The sequence below is a fragment of the Anguilla anguilla genome, chromosome 8 (genome assembly GCF_013347855.1).
Source record: "Anguilla anguilla isolate fAngAng1 chromosome 8, fAngAng1.pri, whole genome shotgun sequence".
NCBI lineage: Eukaryota > Metazoa > Chordata > Actinopteri > Anguilliformes > Anguillidae > Anguilla > Anguilla anguilla.
Window position 1 is genome coordinate 34,672,159 of NC_049208.1, and position 20,532 is coordinate 34,692,690.

At 40.2% G+C, this 20,532-nt stretch overlaps 1 protein-coding gene and 3 gene segments (V, D, J or C); 3 read left to right on the forward strand and 1 right to left on the reverse strand.

The window, feature by feature from the left end:
- Positions 1-725: 725 nt before the first annotated feature.
- Positions 726-1,292, forward strand: LOC118233505. The segment is given in 2 exon segments: positions 726-777; positions 958-1,292. Coding segments are annotated over 2 exon segments (387 nt in total).
- Positions 1,293-2,727: 1,435 nt separating this feature from the next.
- Positions 2,728-6,431, forward strand: LOC118233637. The segment is given in 2 exon segments: positions 2,728-2,773; positions 6,096-6,431. Coding segments are annotated over 2 exon segments (357 nt in total).
- An 821-nt stretch (positions 6,432-7,252) lies between these two features.
- LOC118233500 lies at positions 7,253-20,226 on the forward strand. The segment is given in 3 exon segments: positions 7,253-7,286; positions 7,839-7,910; positions 18,626-20,226. Coding segments are annotated over 3 exon segments (402 nt in total).
- On the reverse strand, positions 9,596-11,202 carry LOC118233493 (receptor-transporting protein 3-like). Its single transcript, XM_035429292.1, has 3 exons — positions 11,051-11,202; positions 10,751-10,916; positions 9,596-10,068 (listed from the first exon to the last, which is right to left on the reverse strand). Exons 1-3 carry the CDS (start codon positions 11,058-11,060, stop codon positions 9,729-9,731), a joined length of 516 nt encoding a protein of 171 aa, XP_035285183.1. The 5' UTR covers positions 11,061-11,202; the 3' UTR covers positions 9,596-9,728.
- Positions 20,227-20,532: the final 306 nt, after the last annotated feature.

Below are 20,532 nucleotides of genomic sequence, written 5' to 3' on the forward strand. Positions count from 1 at the left end.
ACAAAAGGAAATGCTCACTCTAATACAGTTTTAGTTCACATTGTTTTCACAAGGATATACATCATTTGAATCATTTCCTGTGCATGCATGATTTCACTAAATTTCTTATTTCTGAAACTGAAATGTATATCAGAACAAACAACACAGAAATGAATGAAATACAAATTTAATGGAATATAAGTCAATATGCTGTCACCCGTGACCAATTATTTATCTATAAAAGTGCAATCTAATTTCAGAAATAATTATCTAAATGCACGCAATAAATATGTTGTCTGGATAAAATAGCATAGACTGTAAATGAATAATTCCCTGTACCTTACTGATGTCCTTGACTTTCTGAACACTTGTAATGAACCTGTCATCAGAGCATACAAAATGTGAATATATTAAACACATATTTAACATTCATACCTCATATTCAGCTAGTCTTTAACAGTCACATATCTATAAGTGTACGATACAGTCTCAGAAACAGTGACGATGATATTTGATTGTTGACATTTGTACTGGGAAAAAAAGAAGTGAATAGCGCACCAGTCCCAGCCCTCTACAGACCCACTGCTGTTCACACATCAGAGCTCCTCTAACTGTGTGTGACAGGATTTGTATAGAGGAAGGGCCTTTGCATACCTGTCCTGCCTCACTGCTCCACACACTTTAAGACCCCCAGTACTGATCAGTGACTGTCCAGTCCTTTCACAGACACTGACACAGGCAGCATTATGATGATGTCAAATATTTTACTGCTGGTGATGCTGGGACTCTTTTCTCAGGGTGAGATTGACGGATCCATTTTAACTTTGGATTTTGGTCATTCCACATTTTCTTTCTTTACTTTTGACAGAGCATCTGTGTTCACAGAATTTGTCATTAATGTCCAGTTTACCAGAATATTGCCCAGTGATTGAAAATATTAATGTTCTTTGACATCCATCTCCATGTTTTATTTTTCAGAATCGATGGCAGATGTAGTTCTGACTCAGTCTCCAGCAGCTCAGTCTGTTCAGCTGGGAAACACTGTCTCTATCGGCTGTACAGCCAGTCAGAGCGTTTACACCAACTCCAATGGCGAGTTCCTCCACTGGTACCTGCAGAAACCTGGTCAGGCTCCTAAACTTCTGATTTATCTTTCCACAAAACGCCAGTCTGGGATTCCTGATCGTTTCAGTGGGAGTGGATCTGGGACTCAGTTCACACTGAAAATCACTGGAGTCCAGGCTGAAGATGCAGGAGATTATTACTGTCAGAGTTACCACTACATCAACAGTAAAAGTATATTCACACAGTGATACAGAGCCGTACAAAAACCTCCCTCAGTCAGACTGCACAGAGACTGCACTGCTGCAGCTGGGACCTACTGCAGGTGCTGAGGTGGGAGGCACTCACCCGAGACATTGAGGGGCTTTGCTTGAAAACATTGAGCTTCAGTGGATCATTATAAAATCATTCAGATTCTCTATTCAAAAAGATTACACTACATTTTAATTTCAGTGCATCCTAGCCTTTATTTAGGTATATATTTTGGATAAATTTCCAATGACTTTGCATTTTGAATTAATTGTAAAAGAGTTTAACACAAGATGTCACAGAACCCAGCAGCAGTGAACAGCAGGCAGTCCAGCACAGTGGAGTCACTCAGTCCAGGGCTCTCCCAGCACACATCACACAGGCTGCTGTTACACACCCTGACCAATCAGAGCTCCACTGCTGCTTCTGATCAGATCCTCTATCACCATAATAAAAGAGCACAAACTACAGCCTGATAGGCACTGCTGACCAATCCTGTGAGCCGCTGTGTAGAAGGGAACACATCATTATCTGCATGGTCACCTTAGGAGGGAGGGATTCATTCAGCTCAGTCGTCCCTGTCTAACTGAGGACAGAGTGATTCCTCTGGTTGACTGTTTGCCTGCAGGCTGCCTGTAACAGCGGCACAATCTGAGCTCCCAGATTCAGTGGCTTTGCTGCTCAGCTGGCTGAGAGCAAAATGAATATTATAGGCTACTGGCAGCACATGGGGAAGAGCATGAGAATCCGTGCGCTACAGAACTGATGGAGGAATTACAGTTCAGGACAAAAATGAGGATCAATCTTTGTTTAAAACATGGATTACATTTACCAAGATCAACTTAGTTTTTCCTGTATTCAAAAACAAGAATGTTCAGTGCTAGTTGTCAAAATAAAACTGCATAAAATAGAGGGAGTGAAGGTCATCTGAATGAAATCAGGAAATTTTCACAGAAATACAGTATTTCACTTTTCATTGATTCCACATGGATATACTGTGAATGAATAATTCCTTCTGCCTGACTGATGTCCCAGACTGTTTGATTTCTTGTAATGAACTTGTCATCAGTTCACACAATGTCTAAATTTATTAACTACGTATTTTACAATTATACCTCATATTTAGCCAGTCTTCACTAATTACACATCCATAATCATACAGTATTATCATACAGTACAGTCAGAATCAGTAATATTGACTTTCAAATGCTTGACTGGGTAAAAACAGCAGTGAAAAGAGCAGGTGTCCCAGCTCTCTATAGACACACTGCTATTCACACATCAGAGCTCCTCTAACTGTTTGTGACAGGATTTGTATAGAAGAAGGGGATTTGCATACCTGTCCTGCCTCACTGCTCCACACACTTTAAGACCCCCAGTACTGATCAGTGACTGTCCAGTCCTTTCACAGACACTGACAAAGGCAGCACTATAATGATGTTTGTATTTCTACTGCTGGTGATGCTGGGACTCCTTGTACAAGGTGAGAAAGACAGAACTATTTTAATTTGGTATTTTGGTAGAACTTCACATTTTCGTTACTTACTTAAAAAAAATAACTTATTATAATAAGAGTTACCAGTGTTGTCTTGTCATAATTGGCAGAATATTGCATGTTTCATACCAATATTTATCTGCATAGATTAATGTGCATTTACATCCATTTTCATTTTTTTCTATTTCAGGATCAATGGCAGATATAATCCTGAAAGTCTCCAGCAGCTCGGTCTGTTCAGCTGGGAGACACTGTCTCTATCAGCTGTACAGCCAGTCAGAGTGTTTACAGCAATGACTGTCTCCACTGGTACCTGCAGAAACCTGGTCAGGCTCCTAAACTTCTGATTTATGCTGCCACAACACGCCAGTCTGGGATTCCTGATCGTTTCAGTGGGAGTGGATCTGGGACTCAGTTTACACTGAAAATCACTGGAGTCCAGGCTGAAGATGCAGGAGATTATTACTGTCAGAGTGCTCATTATATCAGTAGTGACTGGGTGTTCACACAGTGATACAGAGCCGTACAAAAACCTCCCTCAGTCAGACTGCACAGAGACTGCACTGCTGCAGCTGGGACCTTCTGCAGGTGCTGAGGGGGGAGGCACTGGTCTGGAACACTGAGCTGCAGTGTATATTATGAAATGTTTTATACTCTCAAATCAAAACTATTACCATATATTTTTTCATTTCTGTGTATTTAAACTTTTAATTAGGAATGCAATGTGGCAGAATTTCCAATGACTTTGCTTCATAATCTCTCCCTGGGCAGTAGACATTTGTTGTTCTGAAGCAGTGCACTGACATAAAATATCACATTTCCAAATGAATTCATTCTTTAAAAGTTTAAAAGAAGATATCACAGCATGCATCAGCAGTGTACAGCAGGCAGTCCAGCACAGAGGAGTCACTCAGTCCAGAGCTCTCCCAGCACACATCACACAGGCTGCTGTTACACACCCTGACCAATCAGAGAGCTCCACTGCTGCTTCTGATCTGATCGTCTAACACCATAATAAAAGAGCACAAACTACAGTCTGATAGGTAATGCTGACCAATCCTGGGGCCTCCAGTGGTGTAGCCCATACAGTGCTTTCCACATGCTCATTACGAGCCACGACATTGGCAGTTCAAGTCCAACCGCTGTCACATGTCTCTCCCTCTCTCTCTCCTCCTAGTTCTTCCTGTCTCTCTACACTATCCTGTCTAATAAAGCTGAAAAAGCCCCCCCCCCCCACCCAAAAAATAAATAAATAAATAAAATAAAATAAACTCTGACCAATCCTGTGAGCACCTGTGCAGAAGGGAACATCATTATTTGTATGGTCACCTTAGGAGGGAGGGATTCATTCAGCTCAGTTGTCCGTTTCTCACTGAGGACAAAGTGAATCCTCTGGTTGACTGTGTGCCTGCAGTCTGCCTGTACCAGCTGCAGAGTGTGAGCTCCCAGATCCAGTGCCTGTCTACTCAGCTGGTTGAGTGCAAAATCAAAATTAGTGGCAGTTTGCTGCATGTGTTAAATACCTTTGTATCTGTGCACTCCAAAACTGAAAAAACAAATACAGATGATGACAGAAATAAGGTTAAAACTTTTTTTTAAAACATGAAATAAGTTTTCCAAGGTTTACTCTGCTTTCCCACTATTTAAAAACAAGCTGCATCATTGCCAGTCTAAATGCAGCTGGGACCTACTGCAGATACTGAGGGGGAGTCAAGGGTCTGGGACAAATTGCTCTGTGCTGCTCTGTGTCACACACAGAACCCATAGCAGAGCTGCTGCTGAACCACACACACTTCTGTACCACAACATCACAGGCATCACACAGTACATCAGCTCACAAGCAGCGATCATCTCCATATTGCTCTGGAGTTCAGACTAATGCAGAGGATGTGTACTTTCTCCCAGAGCTGGAATGAGTGGGATTTCAAATGAATTGCTTCCCGAAACGGTATTATGACTATGTATTCAATACATACATGATAATTTATTATTAATGGTGCATCTATTCTGGAGGAATCCTGGTTTCATCGCAGCCATGATATAATATTATTATTATTCATTGCCGTTTGAGAAATTTACTTCACACGAAACAGCATGCACATAATTCCATAACAAATTCTCATGATATAAGATTAGAGACTTTTTTAAGTTGACATATATCGAGCAGTTGCACAAGCATCCATTATATTTCAGGCATGGATTCAGTACTGGATTAGTATTACCAGAACACGTTTGAGTTCAGTAAGAAAAAGTAGCATTGTGTGCATAAAATATTTAAACAGCGGGTATGTAAAGCCAGCAGACATATCTGATTCAAGCAGGATTAAAATCATGAATACCAGTAAAGCAGTCATGATGGAGTACCTCTCCTTGTTGAGCAGGAGATGAGAGTGATCTGCCTGTGTGACTACAGGACACATAAGGGGCCTTTCACACACCATACAGACAGTGATTACTGCATCACTCCCTTTGTAAACTCTTTGAGTTAATGCTGTAAAAATGAATGCTAATGATTTAGCTCAAAGATGAAGGATGAACATGGAATGCGCATTGCTGGTAGCATTATTTATCATGCAATTTAAAATCTGAGAATGAGTGAAATCAGGAAGCATTCAAAATGATTCAGAATTTCACTTTTCATTGATTCCAGATGTATATACTTCAACTGAATTAATCCCAGTGCCTGACTGATGTCTTTGTTGTTTCTTTATGGAAGTTTTGTAGAGTCAATCATAACATGCAAGGTGAATTTATTCAATTCATATTTTATTCAATGATAAGCCATATTCAGCCTGCCTGTCTTCACCAGTTATGCTTATTAAATCAGAAATTACAATGACAAAAATAGTAATATTGACATTTACTGAGTAAACAGCACGTGTCCCAGCCCTCTATAGACCCACTGCTGTTCACACATCGGAGCTCCTCTAACTGTGTGTGACAGGATTTGTATAGAGGAAGAGGCTTTGCATACCTGTCCTGCCTCACTGCTCCACACACTTTAAGACCCCCAGTACTGATCAGTGACTGTCCAGTCCTTTCACAGACACTGACACAGGCAGCATTATGAAGATGTCAAATATTTTACTGCTGGTGATGCTGGGACTCCTTATACAGGGTAAGATAGATGGATCCATTTTAATTTGGAATTTTGGACATTTTCATTGCTTACTTTAAAAATATATATATTTTAACAAGAGTTACCAGTGTTATCTCGTCAAAATAACCAGAATATAGCACTTTGCTTACGAATATTTATTTCCATTGATTAATGTGAATTGACATGCATTATCATATTTTCCCCTTTCAGGATCAATGGCAGACATAATCCTGACTCAGTCTCCAGCAGCTCGGTCTGTTCAGCTTGGAGACACTGTCTCTATCAGCTGTAAAGCCAGTCAGCATGTGGGCACCGAATTTGACTGGTACCTGCTCAGACCTGGTCAGGCTCCTAAACTTCTGATTTATGCTGCCACAAGTCGCCAGACTGGGATCCCTGATCGTTTCAGTGGGAGTGGATCTGGGACTCAGTTCACACTGAAAATCACTGGAGTCCAGGCTGAAGATGCAGGAGATTATTACTGTCAGCAGGACTATAGCTTGCCGCTCACACAGTGTTAGAGAGCCGTACAAAAACCTCCCTCAGTCAGACAGAGACTGCACTGCTGCAGCTGGGACCTACTGCAGGTGCTGAGGGGGGAGGCACTAATCTGGAACACTGAGCCATGTTAGATGATTATAAATATGTTCATACTCTCAAATCAAAACAATTAACATATATTTTAATATGTTTCAGAGAATCCAAACTCTTAACTAGAAATACAATGTCAAAGAATATCCAAGGACTTCTCTTTATCTCTCCCTAGCCAATAGACATGTGTTGTTCTGAAGCAGTGCTCTGACATAAAATATCACATTTCTAAATGAATTAATACTTAATGAGTTTAACACAGGATGGCACAGAGCCCAGCAGCAGTGAACTGCAGGCAGTCCAGCACAGTGGAGTCACTCAGTCCAGAGCTCTCCCAGCACACCTTACACAGGCTGCTGATACACACCCTGACCAATCAGAGAGCTCCACTGCTGCTTCTGATCCGATCCTCCAGCCCCGTAATAATGTAGCACAAGCTACAGTCTGACAGCACCGCTGACCAATCCGGTGAGCCGCTGTGCAGAAGGGATCATATCATTATCTGTGAGGTCACCACAGGAGGGAGGGAGGGACTCGTGCAGCTCAGTCGTCCCTTTCTCTCTGAGGAAAAGCGATTCCTCTGGGTGACTGTGTGCCTGCAGTCTGCTTGTGCCAGCTGCGCAGTGTGAGCTCCCAGATTCAGTGGCTGCGCTGCTCAGCTGGCTGAGAGCTAAATGAAAATTAGTGGCTGCTGACTGCACACGGGGAAGAGCAGGATATTCTGCGCTCTCCAGGGCTGATGGAGGAATTACAGTTTAGGACAAAAATGACACTACAACCTGGCTTAAATCATGGAATACGTTTTCCAAGGTCAGTTTATGTTTCACAGTATTTAAATGGAAGCATCTTTATTGCTAGTTCTCATTATACAATTGCATTACAACTGAGGAAGAATATATGAATGAAATCAGGAGACATTCAAAATAATTCGATATTTCACTTTTAACTGATTCTAAATGTATGGATTGTAAGTGAATATTTCAAAGTGCCTGACTGATGTCTTTGACGTTCCAAACTCCCATAAAGAAACTACAATCATAACATGCAAAGTGAATTTATTCAACTCATATTTTACGCAATGATAAGCCATATTCAACCTGCCTGTTTTCACCAGTTATGCTTGTAAAATCAGAAATTACAATGCAAAAAATAGTAATATTGACATTTATACGTTTAACAGGGAAAAAACAGCACATTTCCCAGCCCTCTATAGACCCACTGCTGTTCACACATCAGAGCTCCTCTAACTGTGTGTGACAGGATTTGTATAGAGGAAGGGGCTTTGCATAACTGTCCTGCCTCACTGCTCCACACACTTTAAGACCCCCAGTACTGATCAGTGACTGTCCAGTCCTTTCACAGACACTGACACAGGCAGCATTATGATGATGTCAAACATTTTACTGCTGGTGATGCTGGGACTCCTTGTACAGGGTGAGAAAGATGGATCCATCTTACCTTGAAATTTTTGTTGATGTTCACAATTTTCTTTGCTTCTTTTCAAAAAACATTTTTCACAAAAGTTGCCATCATAGACTAGTCAAATGTATTGAACAAATTGTTTGAAAATATTCATATGCATTGACATCCGTTTGCATTTTTTTCTTTTTCAGAATCAATGGCAGATATAGTGCTGACTCAGGATCCATCAGCTCGGTCTGTTCAGCTTGGAGACCCGGTCTCTATCAGCTGTACAGTCAGAGTGTTTACACTGACAGCCATGGAGACAGACTTGACTGGTACCTGCAGAAACCTGGTCAGGCTCCTAAACTTCTGATTTATCTTGCCACAAGACGCCAGTCTGGGATTCCTGATCGTTTCAGTGACTGCACTGCTGCAGCTGGGACCGACTGCAGGTGCTGAGGGGGGAGGCACTGACCCGGGACACTGAGGTGCTCAGCGCTAAAACACCAAACTTCCATAATACATTTTTTGTTTTTTATTTGACAAGAAAGTACTTAACGTCCTTGTGTTTTAAAAGTATTCTCAGCCAGTTAGTAACACTACTACTAAGTCAACATTAAAATGTATTTATCCAGTCATTTTACATATAAAATAATATGAGAAAGTTTTGTATTAACAGCGACATAAGAAAGATAACTTGAATTTTTCTTAAAGTCCTTAAAAATATTTTGTAAAGCATTGTTTCTCACAAATGACAAACATTTCTCAAAATCAGACAAAAGTATTTTATTAAAAAAGTATTTTATTAAAAACAGTTATCTCAACAAATAAACAATTCTGGCAACATTTTTATGAGCCTCACGCATTTAAACAATAATTTAGATCATTAGTATTTTAAATCATTAAAAAATATAAAAAGCACACTATAACAGTAATATGTTTCTGCGTATACACAATATCACTCCAGAAAGTTGTGAGATGAACATGAGATTTTATTACTCACCCCTGCAAACAACTCCTAGCCCTCAGGCCGTCTCTCTCTCTCTCTCCTCAGAGACTGTGATCTCTGAGGAGATATATATATATATATATATATATATATATATATATATATATATATATATGGTTCCAAACATATTTTACAAAATATTTTCTTCCATATTGCATTGGTTAAATATATATTGCAAAAAATGGAGTATCGCGTAGTTCTGGCAGGCCACGAGAGTCAGGCGCTTCGGCTGAATCATCTGATAGCTCAGCTGAGTGATGTTCGCCTATCACAGTACATTCACTAAACAGGGCGGTCTACTTAAACAGCCTCCCTCTACTCATTCGGCTGCTCCTCCTGCATGCAAGCTGCTGCACGTTGCTTTGTAAATCCCCTCCACCACCCCAGCTCCATCCCTATGTGTCAAGAATTTGCATTTCTCCATTCCTATGTGTTAAGAATTTGTATTGCTCCATCCCTATGTGTTAAGAAATTGCATTGCTCCATCCCTACGTGTTAAGAACTTGCTTTGCCGCTGGATCTGTTCTGTGTGTACCCCTCTAGGAGGATTTGGCTGCTGGCCTCCCGGCCTTATCCACCGGGGTTGCGTGGTTGGCAGGAGAGCTCCAGAACAGAGCCATACTGCCAAACATAACTGTATTGCCTTTATTGTCAATAAAGTTCTACTTTGATGACAGTGGTCCTGACAGAAGTGCATTTTTCTGACTTTGTAAAAAAAAAAAAAAATTATTTTGAAAGTATTTGTCTCAGGTAACCAGTTGAGCACCTCATGTTGCCTGCTGGGGCTCCTGAGGTAATCATGTTTCCTTTCCCAGTTCCTAGACTAGGCTCTGTGGAAACTAGTCTTCCACACAGCAGATCCCCTGACTACAGGCCTCACACAGCGAACTCTCATGCGGCTTCGTCCGCACTTTCTCAGGGGAGCAGGAATCGCTGTTGTCCTCTTCCTCTTCACCGTAGCAGTTCTTCTTGATCTTGCCAATCAGCTTGAGCAGGACCTTCTCTACTTCCTCCATGGAGAACCCTGGGAGCTCAAAGTTCCCACTGCAGCCCCGGCACGCCTGTCCGAAGGGTCGCATGATCACCGTCCCCCGGGCTGCCTCGCTGCGCAGGCGGTAGTGGAAGAGAAGAGTAACCCGGGCCGATGGCCAATCTTTGGAACAGGTACCACACCTAAATCTGAGATAAGAGGCCAAGAAGATGATTGCTCAGTCTTTTTATTTTGTTGTATTTCCATTAATCAACTGAAAACATACAGGACTGCATTTGAACCACATGGTGGCAGTGTTCCATCATTGATTTGCTGACAAAAGTGACAGCGCAATATTTGTGTGAATGACCAAAAATGGCTTTTTTTGGAGGTAACTACAACGAGCAACAATATAATGAACTCAACAATTAGATTCATTAGGCTATTGAATACAGATGACTATGAGCTTGGGATGTGCAGCATGGCACCATTCAGACTGAACATTCAGCCTTAGTCTTGTAATAATCAATCAAGCCAGGAAAGAATAAAAACCAGAAACTTCTCTAGAAGCATTTCTGGCAGTCTACCCCTGATTAAGGACGAAGGAAATACACCACCAATGCAGGAGTCAGGGGGGACACATACAATGTCTAACATATAAATGTCTGAACTGCCACAAAATTACGGTAAAGTCAGCAAAAGACTAGACTTTCAATATATACATAAATATAATATTTTAAATAAGATCCCACTCACTTATAGGGACGTCATTTATATATTTATTTCATTGATTGTTTTTTGCCTCCTGTTTATACATACAACGAAAATGGTTAATGACAGTCGCAGTTTGTAGAACATTGTTTTCTCACGAAAAGACAGCTGAATACGTACTTTCCGTAGGCACAATGGCAGTAGATCTTCCATCCCCTCCTCCTCTCCTCTTCAGAGAGATTCTCTTGTAGTCTGTAGTTGAACTGAAAAAACCACCTGTCACTGTATTCTAATTCTTCTTCCAACATTTCGTCGAAAGTATCACGCCACAGCGTGGGAGTCCAATCTGGGAAATTAGTACATATTTAGACATAGCAATGTAAGTCACTTTATTCTCTTTACTGGATCTATAGGCGGTACATCTACAATTTCGAACAATATTCGTCAAGCTAACTGAAGAATTGCTATCAACATACGCACCTGCGTTCATTCTGTACCTCTTCTGTTCGTAAGATGTAAGCTTTCCAAACTGCTGAAATGTCCAGGATGTAGTCTACTTTTTCAGCCCGAGCACTTTTATAGGCTTCGCTGCACAGCTCATGTTGTTGTCCGTCCCTCTCATCACGTGTGGAATTTGGAAAACGAAACTTAAGTCCTCTATTTTGTTTCGCCGCTGTTGTAAAAACAACTTTCGATTTGCAAATTTGAGTCAGCATGTGGCCAGCAGCCAAGTTTCCATGATTCTTAAACACCGTGCGTAGGTTTTATACTCCACTGTATTTATAATAATGCATTTATTTTTATTTCAACAGCAAGGCAACAGAGATCAAAACACGTAGGCTACTCTACGCGGCGTTTGGTTTGTAGCTTTGTTTTGTTGATATGGCGCGTCAGTGTGGCCTAAAATATTTATTTTACTAGTTATATATATTTACGACATTTCCCCCGATTTTACCATTGTGGGATGAACTAATCCCTTCTGATTTCAATTGAGGCATGAACTTGTTAGGAAACCTCTGCCACTATCGTGTTTGGGATCCACTACAGTTTCATGCAAATGTATTGTTACAGTTGTGTAGCAGTTGTTTCCCTCTGTAGTAATCAAATTTGTATTTCAAAGCAAACGACCATGGGGCTAAATTCAGTATGTGCATTGATTTCATATGTTTTTAACTAATATTGAAGTATATTACAACAATGCCGTTCAAATACTCTTTTTCTAAGTCAGCATAAGCATAAGGACAAATGGCTTCTTTCTAAACTTGCTTGGTAGCAATGGAACCAAATACTGGAGGACTTAGGAGTCACCAGCATTCAGGCCATCCATGGAAGAAATGAGAAAGTGGTGAAAAAGTTGTGAGGAAAAAAAAAATCTAAATCCTCAAATAATTGCTGGTGATCTCTATACATTAGGAGTGAAAGTATCACAGGACACAGTGTGAAAAACATAGAGGCAAATTACAAAGGCTACACTTCTAGATGTAAACCTCTCATCAGCAACAAGGACAGAAAGGAGAGATTTGAATTTACAACAAAAAACAAAAAAACAAAAAAACAAAAACAAAGATAAGCCTGATTAGTAGATGAGACAAACATGAACCTTGACCAGTGTGATGGAAAGGTGAAAGAGCGGAGTTGCTCTGGACCCTCACATACTACTTCTTCTGTTAAGCATGGTGGAGGCAGTCTGATGGCTTGGGCCTGTATGGCTGCATCTGATGTTTTATGTTGCCTTCAATAGTCTGATATTCCCAGTTCACCTAATGGGATCTCCAACATATTCCTGATTCTTAGAAAACTATGACAAGGTCATCACTTGAAAGCGGGGTTAGTTTCGGCTTTGCTAAGTTTGTGCTCGTTCAGGCTGGAAAGTGAGAACATGTATGTATGCCAATTTTCAGATAAATATGCATATATTGGAATGACAGGTATGCCATCCCTCCTAGTTATGCCTTGGCCGGTGGCATGGCCCATACCTATATACAGCACCAAGAGTTTGGCAGTTTTCATTCCTACAGCCAATTTACCCATGCATACGAAGCACTGTTTAAAAGCCTTTAATTAAAACTTGTTAAATCATCTGAAGAGAACGTGGTCATTCATCATTAATGTGTCACATGAAAGTATCAAATAACAAACATTGCCTCATGGAAGAAAACATTATTTAAATTCATATTTTAAACATCTTATGAAAACTTACACTCTAGAAAGGATATTTTTTACTTGGTTTGTTATCAATGGCCATATCGTCTACTGTGCAAAATCCCACAATATCGGGGACATTCAAATATACAATAAACAATATTTTTTCAAAATATATTAACTGAAACACTTCTCATCTCAGATACTTGATTTAACATTTGTCCTCATTATATTTTACTTTACAAGCATTAAACTTTTTTATTGACCAAATTTGGTTTGGAAACGTATGTTCACTGATTGCTGAACTCACAAATTAGACTGCAAAGAAACGCAGCTGGACATCCAGTTTTACTCCAAGTTAAGGGGAAATGTTCTCTGAAACCAGGACTCAATCTTTATACTCTTTATACTTTATATCTGTCTGACTAATTTTGTACAGTAATGCCAAGATCTGATTTCAAAGAGGCTTCCAGGCTTCTGTCTATGTCTGTGGGGGAAATCAGCTACCATCAGTAAAGCAGTCCCAAAGTGAGGTCTCCAAGGTCTAGCCACACGGTGACCTAATTTCATGAATATTATGAAACGTTGCAAAACTATTTTCTTGAAATTCAAGTTTTACATATTTATTTCTTATTTATATAGGTTTTGTTATATTGGTAAGGGAAAATGCATAAAGATTTATTACAAGAAGATTGAGAAAATGTCAGGATTCGGCTCTGTTTCTATTTTTCCTTTTTGGGCCACCAGATGGCAGCACTTCAGTTTGAATTTCTGTTCGCTCCCTCTTTAGTTTCCCCAGTGTTAATTGGATCATTGTTTCTATTATTCTATTATCATTGTTTCTCTTTGTGTCTTGTTATCCCTTCCCTGTCTGGTCTAATTGTGAATTGTGCTCACCTTTGTCTGATCAGTTTCCCTGTCTATTTAAGTTCTTTGCTTCCCTGACTCGGGTGCTGGTTCCTTGTGTTTCTGCATGTGTTTCTGCTTGTATTTTCTGCCCGTGTGTTCCTGCCTATGTGTATTCTGCCCAACTATCTTGGATTTGCCTTTTGAAGTTTGAGTTTTTACACTCTGCGTTTGGGTCCTGGTCTCCGTTCCCTGACAGAAAAGCACTTAAAACAAGCAAAACACATCATGGAAAAAGTAGTTGAAGAAATACTAAGTGCAATATTTAAGACAAATTCCGCTTGCTTCATCCTTTGTTAGCTCCCGCTATTTTGATTGAGGTTATAAATGTACTTTCTGTCCTCTTACACATCAATTCCACAGGGAACACACTGTTTTGGTTGTTTGCGTGGGCACGTACCATACACAAATCGATTGCATTTCACACAGTCATCTTTAGTTATGTTCCGACCGCATTGCCAACCTGGCACTCAGTTTTCTTCCCAGGAGTGATATGTGTGTGAGGTGATGCTGTGACCATGGCTGCTTTGGCAGCTGCTGCTTCTGAATTTAACCATGTGATGAATTCCAGTGCTTCCTCCAGTCCCATTCGCTTGAATGGTTTTGCCATCCTGTAGCCCATTCAGAGTTTATATCTGAATGTACCTTTTCAGTGAAAACCTGAACGTATGTCAGGGGTGTTATTTTCAGGGTTATAAACCCATCTTTTCTAGAGTACAATGCCCACAATCATTGATCCCCACACTAATCAATAATCAATAATAAAAATAAATCACGTTCATCAAATAATTGCAGTGAATCCATTTTGTGTGATTATATGAGCAAAATTAGTTTTGATAGTGCTTCACCAAGAAATTCGTAACAAAGTGTCTGCCAATCAGTTGCTGCATAGTGTACCAGAGAAGAGAGAAACCAATCCACACCTGGTTATCCGCACCTTTAACCTATTGTTTGGTGGGGGGTTTTGTGAAGAAAATGGCACAAACTGCCAGTATTTTCTTCAATGACTCTTTATTTTTTACAGTTCTGACAATGCAGTTGTTTTAAGCCCAGTGATTTTGGAAAAGTTATGGAAGGAGGAGGGTATTCCATTTGCAGTGTCGGCTCTGGCCTTTCTAGTGTTAAGAACAACACATAATGTATCATTTTTTTACGCACGTCCATGCAAGGTTAAGAACACAAAAAAACACACACAAAAAAAACTTTTGTGTAATTTCAACAGTCTGTGTTTAAAAGTCTCACTTTCTAACACATTAATTATACAGCATAATTGTAATGCAAAAGTAGTAAAACATTTTTAAAAAATGTGTGTTGGATATTAACAGATCTTTTTTGAGAGTGAGGCAAGAGGGAGAAAAGTGAGCACAGTTGGGTGAGGCATGAAGTTCTTGCATCACAACAGCTAAACATAGCGGTGAAGAGTCCACGTGTCCCAGTCACAGCTGTTCACACATCAGAGCTCCTCTAACTGTGTGTGACAGGATTTGTATAGAGGAAGGGCCTTTGCATACCTGACCTGCCTCACTGCTCTACACACTTTAAGACCCCAGCACTGATCAGTGACTGTCCAGTCCTTTCACAGACACTGACACAATCAGCATTATGATGATGTTAAACATTTTACTACTGGTGATGCTGGGACTCTTTGCTCAGGGTGAGAAAATCTAATTTCATTGTAATTGATCACTTGGGGTTTTGGTCATATTTTAGAAAATGTTTGGTAATTTTTCACAAAATCTTTTGCTGTGTTTATATTCAAATACACAATTATATAAAAACTTTACTGAAATATTTATGCTCAAACTAACGTTTATTCTTTTTCAGAATCAATGGCAGATGTAGTTTTGACCCAGTCTCCATCAGCTCAATCTGTTCAGCAGGAAACCATTGTCTCTATCAGCTGTACAGCCAGTCAGAGTGTTCACAATGACAGCAATGGCAACTGGCTCCACTGGTACCTGCAGAAACCTGGTCAGGCTCCTGAACTTCTGATTTATCGTGCCACCAATCGCCAGTCTGGGATTCCTAATCGTTTCAGTGGGAGTGGATCTGGGACTCAGTTTACACTGAAGATCACTGGAGTCCAGGCTGAAGATGCAGGAGATTATTACTGTCTGAGTCTTCATTATATCAGTGATAGCTGGGTGTTCACACAGTGATACAGAGCCGTACAAAAACCTCCCTCAGTCAGATTGCACAGAGACTGCACTGCTGCAGCTGGGACCTACTGCAGGTGCTGAGGGGGGAGGCACTGGTCTGGAACACTGAGCTGCAGTGTATATTATGAAATGTTTTATACTCTCAAATCAAAACTATTACCATATATTTTCATTTCTGTGTATTTAAACTTTTAATTAGGAATGCAATGTGGCAGAATTTCCAATGACTTTGCTTCATAATCTCTCCCTGGGCAGTAGACATTTGTTGTTCTGAAGCAGTGCACTGACATAAAATATCACATTTCCAAATGAATTCATTCTTTAAAAGTTTAAAAGAAGATATCACAGCATGCATCAGCAGTGTACAGCAGGCAGTCCAGCACAGTGGAGTCACTCAGTCCAGAGCTCTCCCAGCACACATCACACAGGCTGCTGTTACACACCCTGACCAATCAGAGAGCTCCACTGCTGCTTCTGATCTGATCGTCTAACACCATAATAAAAGAGCACAAACTACAGTCTGATAGGTAATGCTGACCAATCCTGGGGCCTCCAGTGGTGTAGCCCATACAGTGCTTTCCACATGCTCATTACGAGCCGCGACATTGGCAGTTCAAGTCCAACCGCTGTCACATGTCTCTCCCTCTCTCTCTCCTCCTAGTTCTTCCTGTCTCTCTACACTATCCTGTCTAATAAAGCTGAAAAAGCCCCCCCCCCCCCCCACCCAAAAAATAAATAAATAAATAAAATAAAATAAACTCTGACCAATCCTGTGAGCACCTGTGCAGAAGGGAACATCATTATTTGTATGGTCACCTTAGGAGGGAGGGATTCATTCAGCTCAGTTGTCCGTTTCTCACTGAGGACAAAGTGAATCCTCTGGTTGACTGTGTGCCTGCAGTCTGCCTGTACCAGCTGCAGAGTGTGAGCTCCCAGATCCAGTGCCTGTCTACTCAGCTGGTTGAGTGCAAAATCAAAATCAGTGGCAGTTTGCTGCATGTGTTAAATACCTTTGTATCTGTGCACTCCAAAACTGAAAAAACAAATACAGATGATGACAGAAATAAGGTTAAAACTTTTTTTTAAAACATGAAATAAGTTTTCCAAGGTTTACTCTGCTTTCCCACTATTTAAAAAGAAGCTGCATCATTGCCAGTCTAAATGCAGCTGGGACCTACTGCAGATACTGAGGGGGAGTCAAGGGTCTGGGACAAATTGCCAGCAGACCAGTAGGGGGCGACAATGAGCTACAGCCCTGAATGCACACCTCTCTGTGCTGCTCTGTGTCACACACAGAACCCATAGCAGAGCTGCTGCTGAACCACACACACTTCTGTACCACAACATCACAGGCATCACACAGTACATCAGCTCACAAGCAGCGATCATCTCCATATTGCTCTGGAGTTCAGACTAATGCAGAGGATGTGTACTTTCTCCCAGAGCTGGAATGAGTGGGATTTCAAATGAATTGCTTCCCGAAACGGTATTATGACTATGTATTCAATACATACATGATAATTTATTATTAATGGTGCATCTATTCTGGAGGAATCCTGGTTTCATCGCAGCCATGATATAATATTATTATTATTCATTGCCGTTTGAGAAATTTACTTCACACGAAACAGCATGCACATAATTCCATAACAAATTCTCATGATATAAGATTAGAGATTTTTTTAAGTTGACATATATCGAGCAGTTGCACAAGCATCCATTATATTTCAGGCATGGATTCAGTACTGGATTAGTATTACCAGAACACGTTTGAGTTCAGTAAGAAAAAGTAGCATTGTGTGCATAAAATATTTAAACAGCGGGTATGTAAAGCCAGCAGACATATCTGATTCAAGCAGGATTAAAATCATGAATACCAGTAAAGCAGTCATGATGGAGTACCTCTCCTTGTTGAGCAGGAGATGAGAGTGATCTGCCTGTGTGACTACAGGACACATAAGGGGCCTTTCACACACCATACAGACAGTGATTACTGCATCACTCCCTTTGTAAACTCTTTGAGTTAATGCTGTAAAAATGAATGCTAATGATTTAGCTCAAAGATGAAGGATGAACATGGAATGCGCATTGCTGGTAGCATTATTTATCATGCAATTTAAAATCTGAGAATGAGTGAAATCAGGAAGCATTCAAAATGATTCAGAATTTCACTTTTCATTGATTCCAGATGTATATACTTCAACTGAATTAATCCCAGTGCCTGACTGATGTCTTTGTTGTTTCTTTATGGAAGTTTTGTAGAGTCAATCATAACATGCAAGGTGAATTTATTCAATTCATATTTTACTCAATGATAAGCCATATTCAGCCTGCCTGTCTTCACCAGTTATGCTTATTAAATGAGAAATTACAATGACAAAAATAGTAATATTGACATTTACTGAGTAAACAGCACGTGTCCCAACCCTCTATAGACCCACTGCTGTTCACACATCAGAGCTCCTCTAACTGTGTGTGACAGGATTTGTATAGAGGAAGAGGCTTTGCATACCTGTCCTGCCTCACTGCTCCACACACTTTAAGACCCCCAGTGCTGATCAGTGACTGTCCAGTCCTTTCACAGACACTGACACAGGCAGCAGTATGAAGATGTCAAATATTTTACTGCTGGTGATGCTGGGACTCTTTATACAGGGTAAGATAGATGGATCCATTTTAATTTGGAATTTTGGACATTTTCATTGCTTACTTTAAAAATATATATATTTTAACAAGAGTTACCAGTGTTATCTCGTCAAAATAACCAGAATATAGCACTTTGCTTACGCATATTTATTTCCATTGATTAATGTGAATTGACATGCATTATCATATTTTCCCCTTTCAGGATCAATGGCAGACATAATCCTGACTCAGTCTCCAGCAGCTCGGTCTGTTCAGCTTGGAGACACTGTCTCTATCAGCTGTAAAGCCAGTCAGCATGTGGGCACCGAATTTGACTGGTACCTGCTCAGACCTGGTCAGGCTCCTAAACTTCTGATTTATGCTGCCACAAGTCGCCAGACTGGGATCCCTGATCGTTTCAGTGGGAGTGGATCTGGGACTCAGTTCACACTGAAAATCACTGGAGCCCAGGCTGAAGATGCAGGAGATTATTACTGTCAGCAGGACTATAGCTTGCCGCTCACACAGTGTTAGAGAGCCGTACAAAAACCTCCCTCAGTCAGACTGCACAGAGACTGCACTGCTGCAGCTGGGACCTACTGCAGGTGCTGAGGGTGGAGGCACTGATCTGGAACACCAGTATTTACAACAGGGCAGTAGGGGGCGACAATGAGCTTCAGTCCTGAATACACACCCCTCTGTACTGAAGAGGAGCTTCTCTGTGTCACACAGAACCTATAACAGAGCTGCTGCTGAACCACACACACTTCTGTACCACAACATCACAGGGAACACAGAGTATCATTTCACAAGCAGCAATGATCACCTGGGTGTACTGAGTCCACCCAAAAGCAGAGTATGTGTACTTTCTCCTAGAGGAGGAAGGAGTGGGATTTCAAATGAACTGCTGTCTGAAGGGTATTTTGAGTTGAATACATACATCAGAGTTTATGTAATTAAAGGTGTTTCTATTCAGATGGTATCCTGGTGACATCTCAGCCACGATGCACTGAATCGCAGAATTTATTATTTTCTGCGACAGTATTTCTTTGATTGGCACGATCATCATATTATTTTAAGTTTCAAATTTTGTTATTAGTTATTCAATTTAACCACAACGTAGCATGATACAGCATGGACAGAATTCCATGACAAGCTCCCATATTATTAAATGAGATCATTTTAAACTCAAAAGACATCAATGCATTCATTTTGAATTGATATCCCTTGAGCTTAATGTATTCAATTGCACAGGCATCCATTATATTTCAGGCATGGGGTCAGTACAGGGTTAGTATTATCAAAACCTGTTTGTGTTTGCTGAATAAATGCAGCATTGTGTATCTGGAAATTTGAAGGATGGAATGTATAAAAGTGTAAGAAAACCCCTCAGATACCCGTCAAGTGTCAAGGTCACCAACTGTAAGAGACCCCTCTAATGCATCAAACAGCAGAAGTATCTGAGTGGAGAAGAAATGGGTGTAGTCTTACCTGGTGCTACATGGAACAGGATTAATTTAATATAAAATTTCAATTATTTAAATCCAAAATAATGTTTTAACCAATAACTTAATAGTTATGGAGACCTCTTTTTCTCCATTCAAGAAGTGGAACAGATACAATTAAATTTTTCACTCCATGAAATCACAAGGAAACACTAAATGACTAAAACACTCATTGGAGCCACTGAAAATTTTAAAATGATGAAAATAATTTTTTTGACAATCTTTGGAGTATGTGAAAGGCAAATAACAATTGTAATCATCAAATGTTTGTACGAATATGTTGTTTTCTGAGTATTTATGAACCGAGAAACCATTTTTCTTTATTTTATTAATTCATGCATTTAAAATGAAAACATAGTTTTGCTTGACTGCTTATCTTCATTTAAAAAATATTTTCTCACTTTAATGCACAATCAAATTTTTAGATTAGACTGTATTTATGATTCTAGACACTTCAATTTTAGTCATATGGTGATAATTAAAGGTTAAGTTTAAGTATGACATTATTTTTCCATACCGATAAATAAGAGTGCAAGTTTCCTCAGATGTGAAATCTCTAATCAGAGATTCACGCTAAGGCAACCGTAAGATGCAAACACATTCTATTCTCACCTCACTACAGAAT

Coding starts and splice junctions, on each gene's coding strand:
- LOC118233493 (XM_035429292.1), bottom strand. Junction 10,069..10,750: donor TGCCATTGTGCCTACGGAAA/GTACGTATTCAG, acceptor CTCTTATCTCAG/ATTTAGGTGTGGTACCTGTT.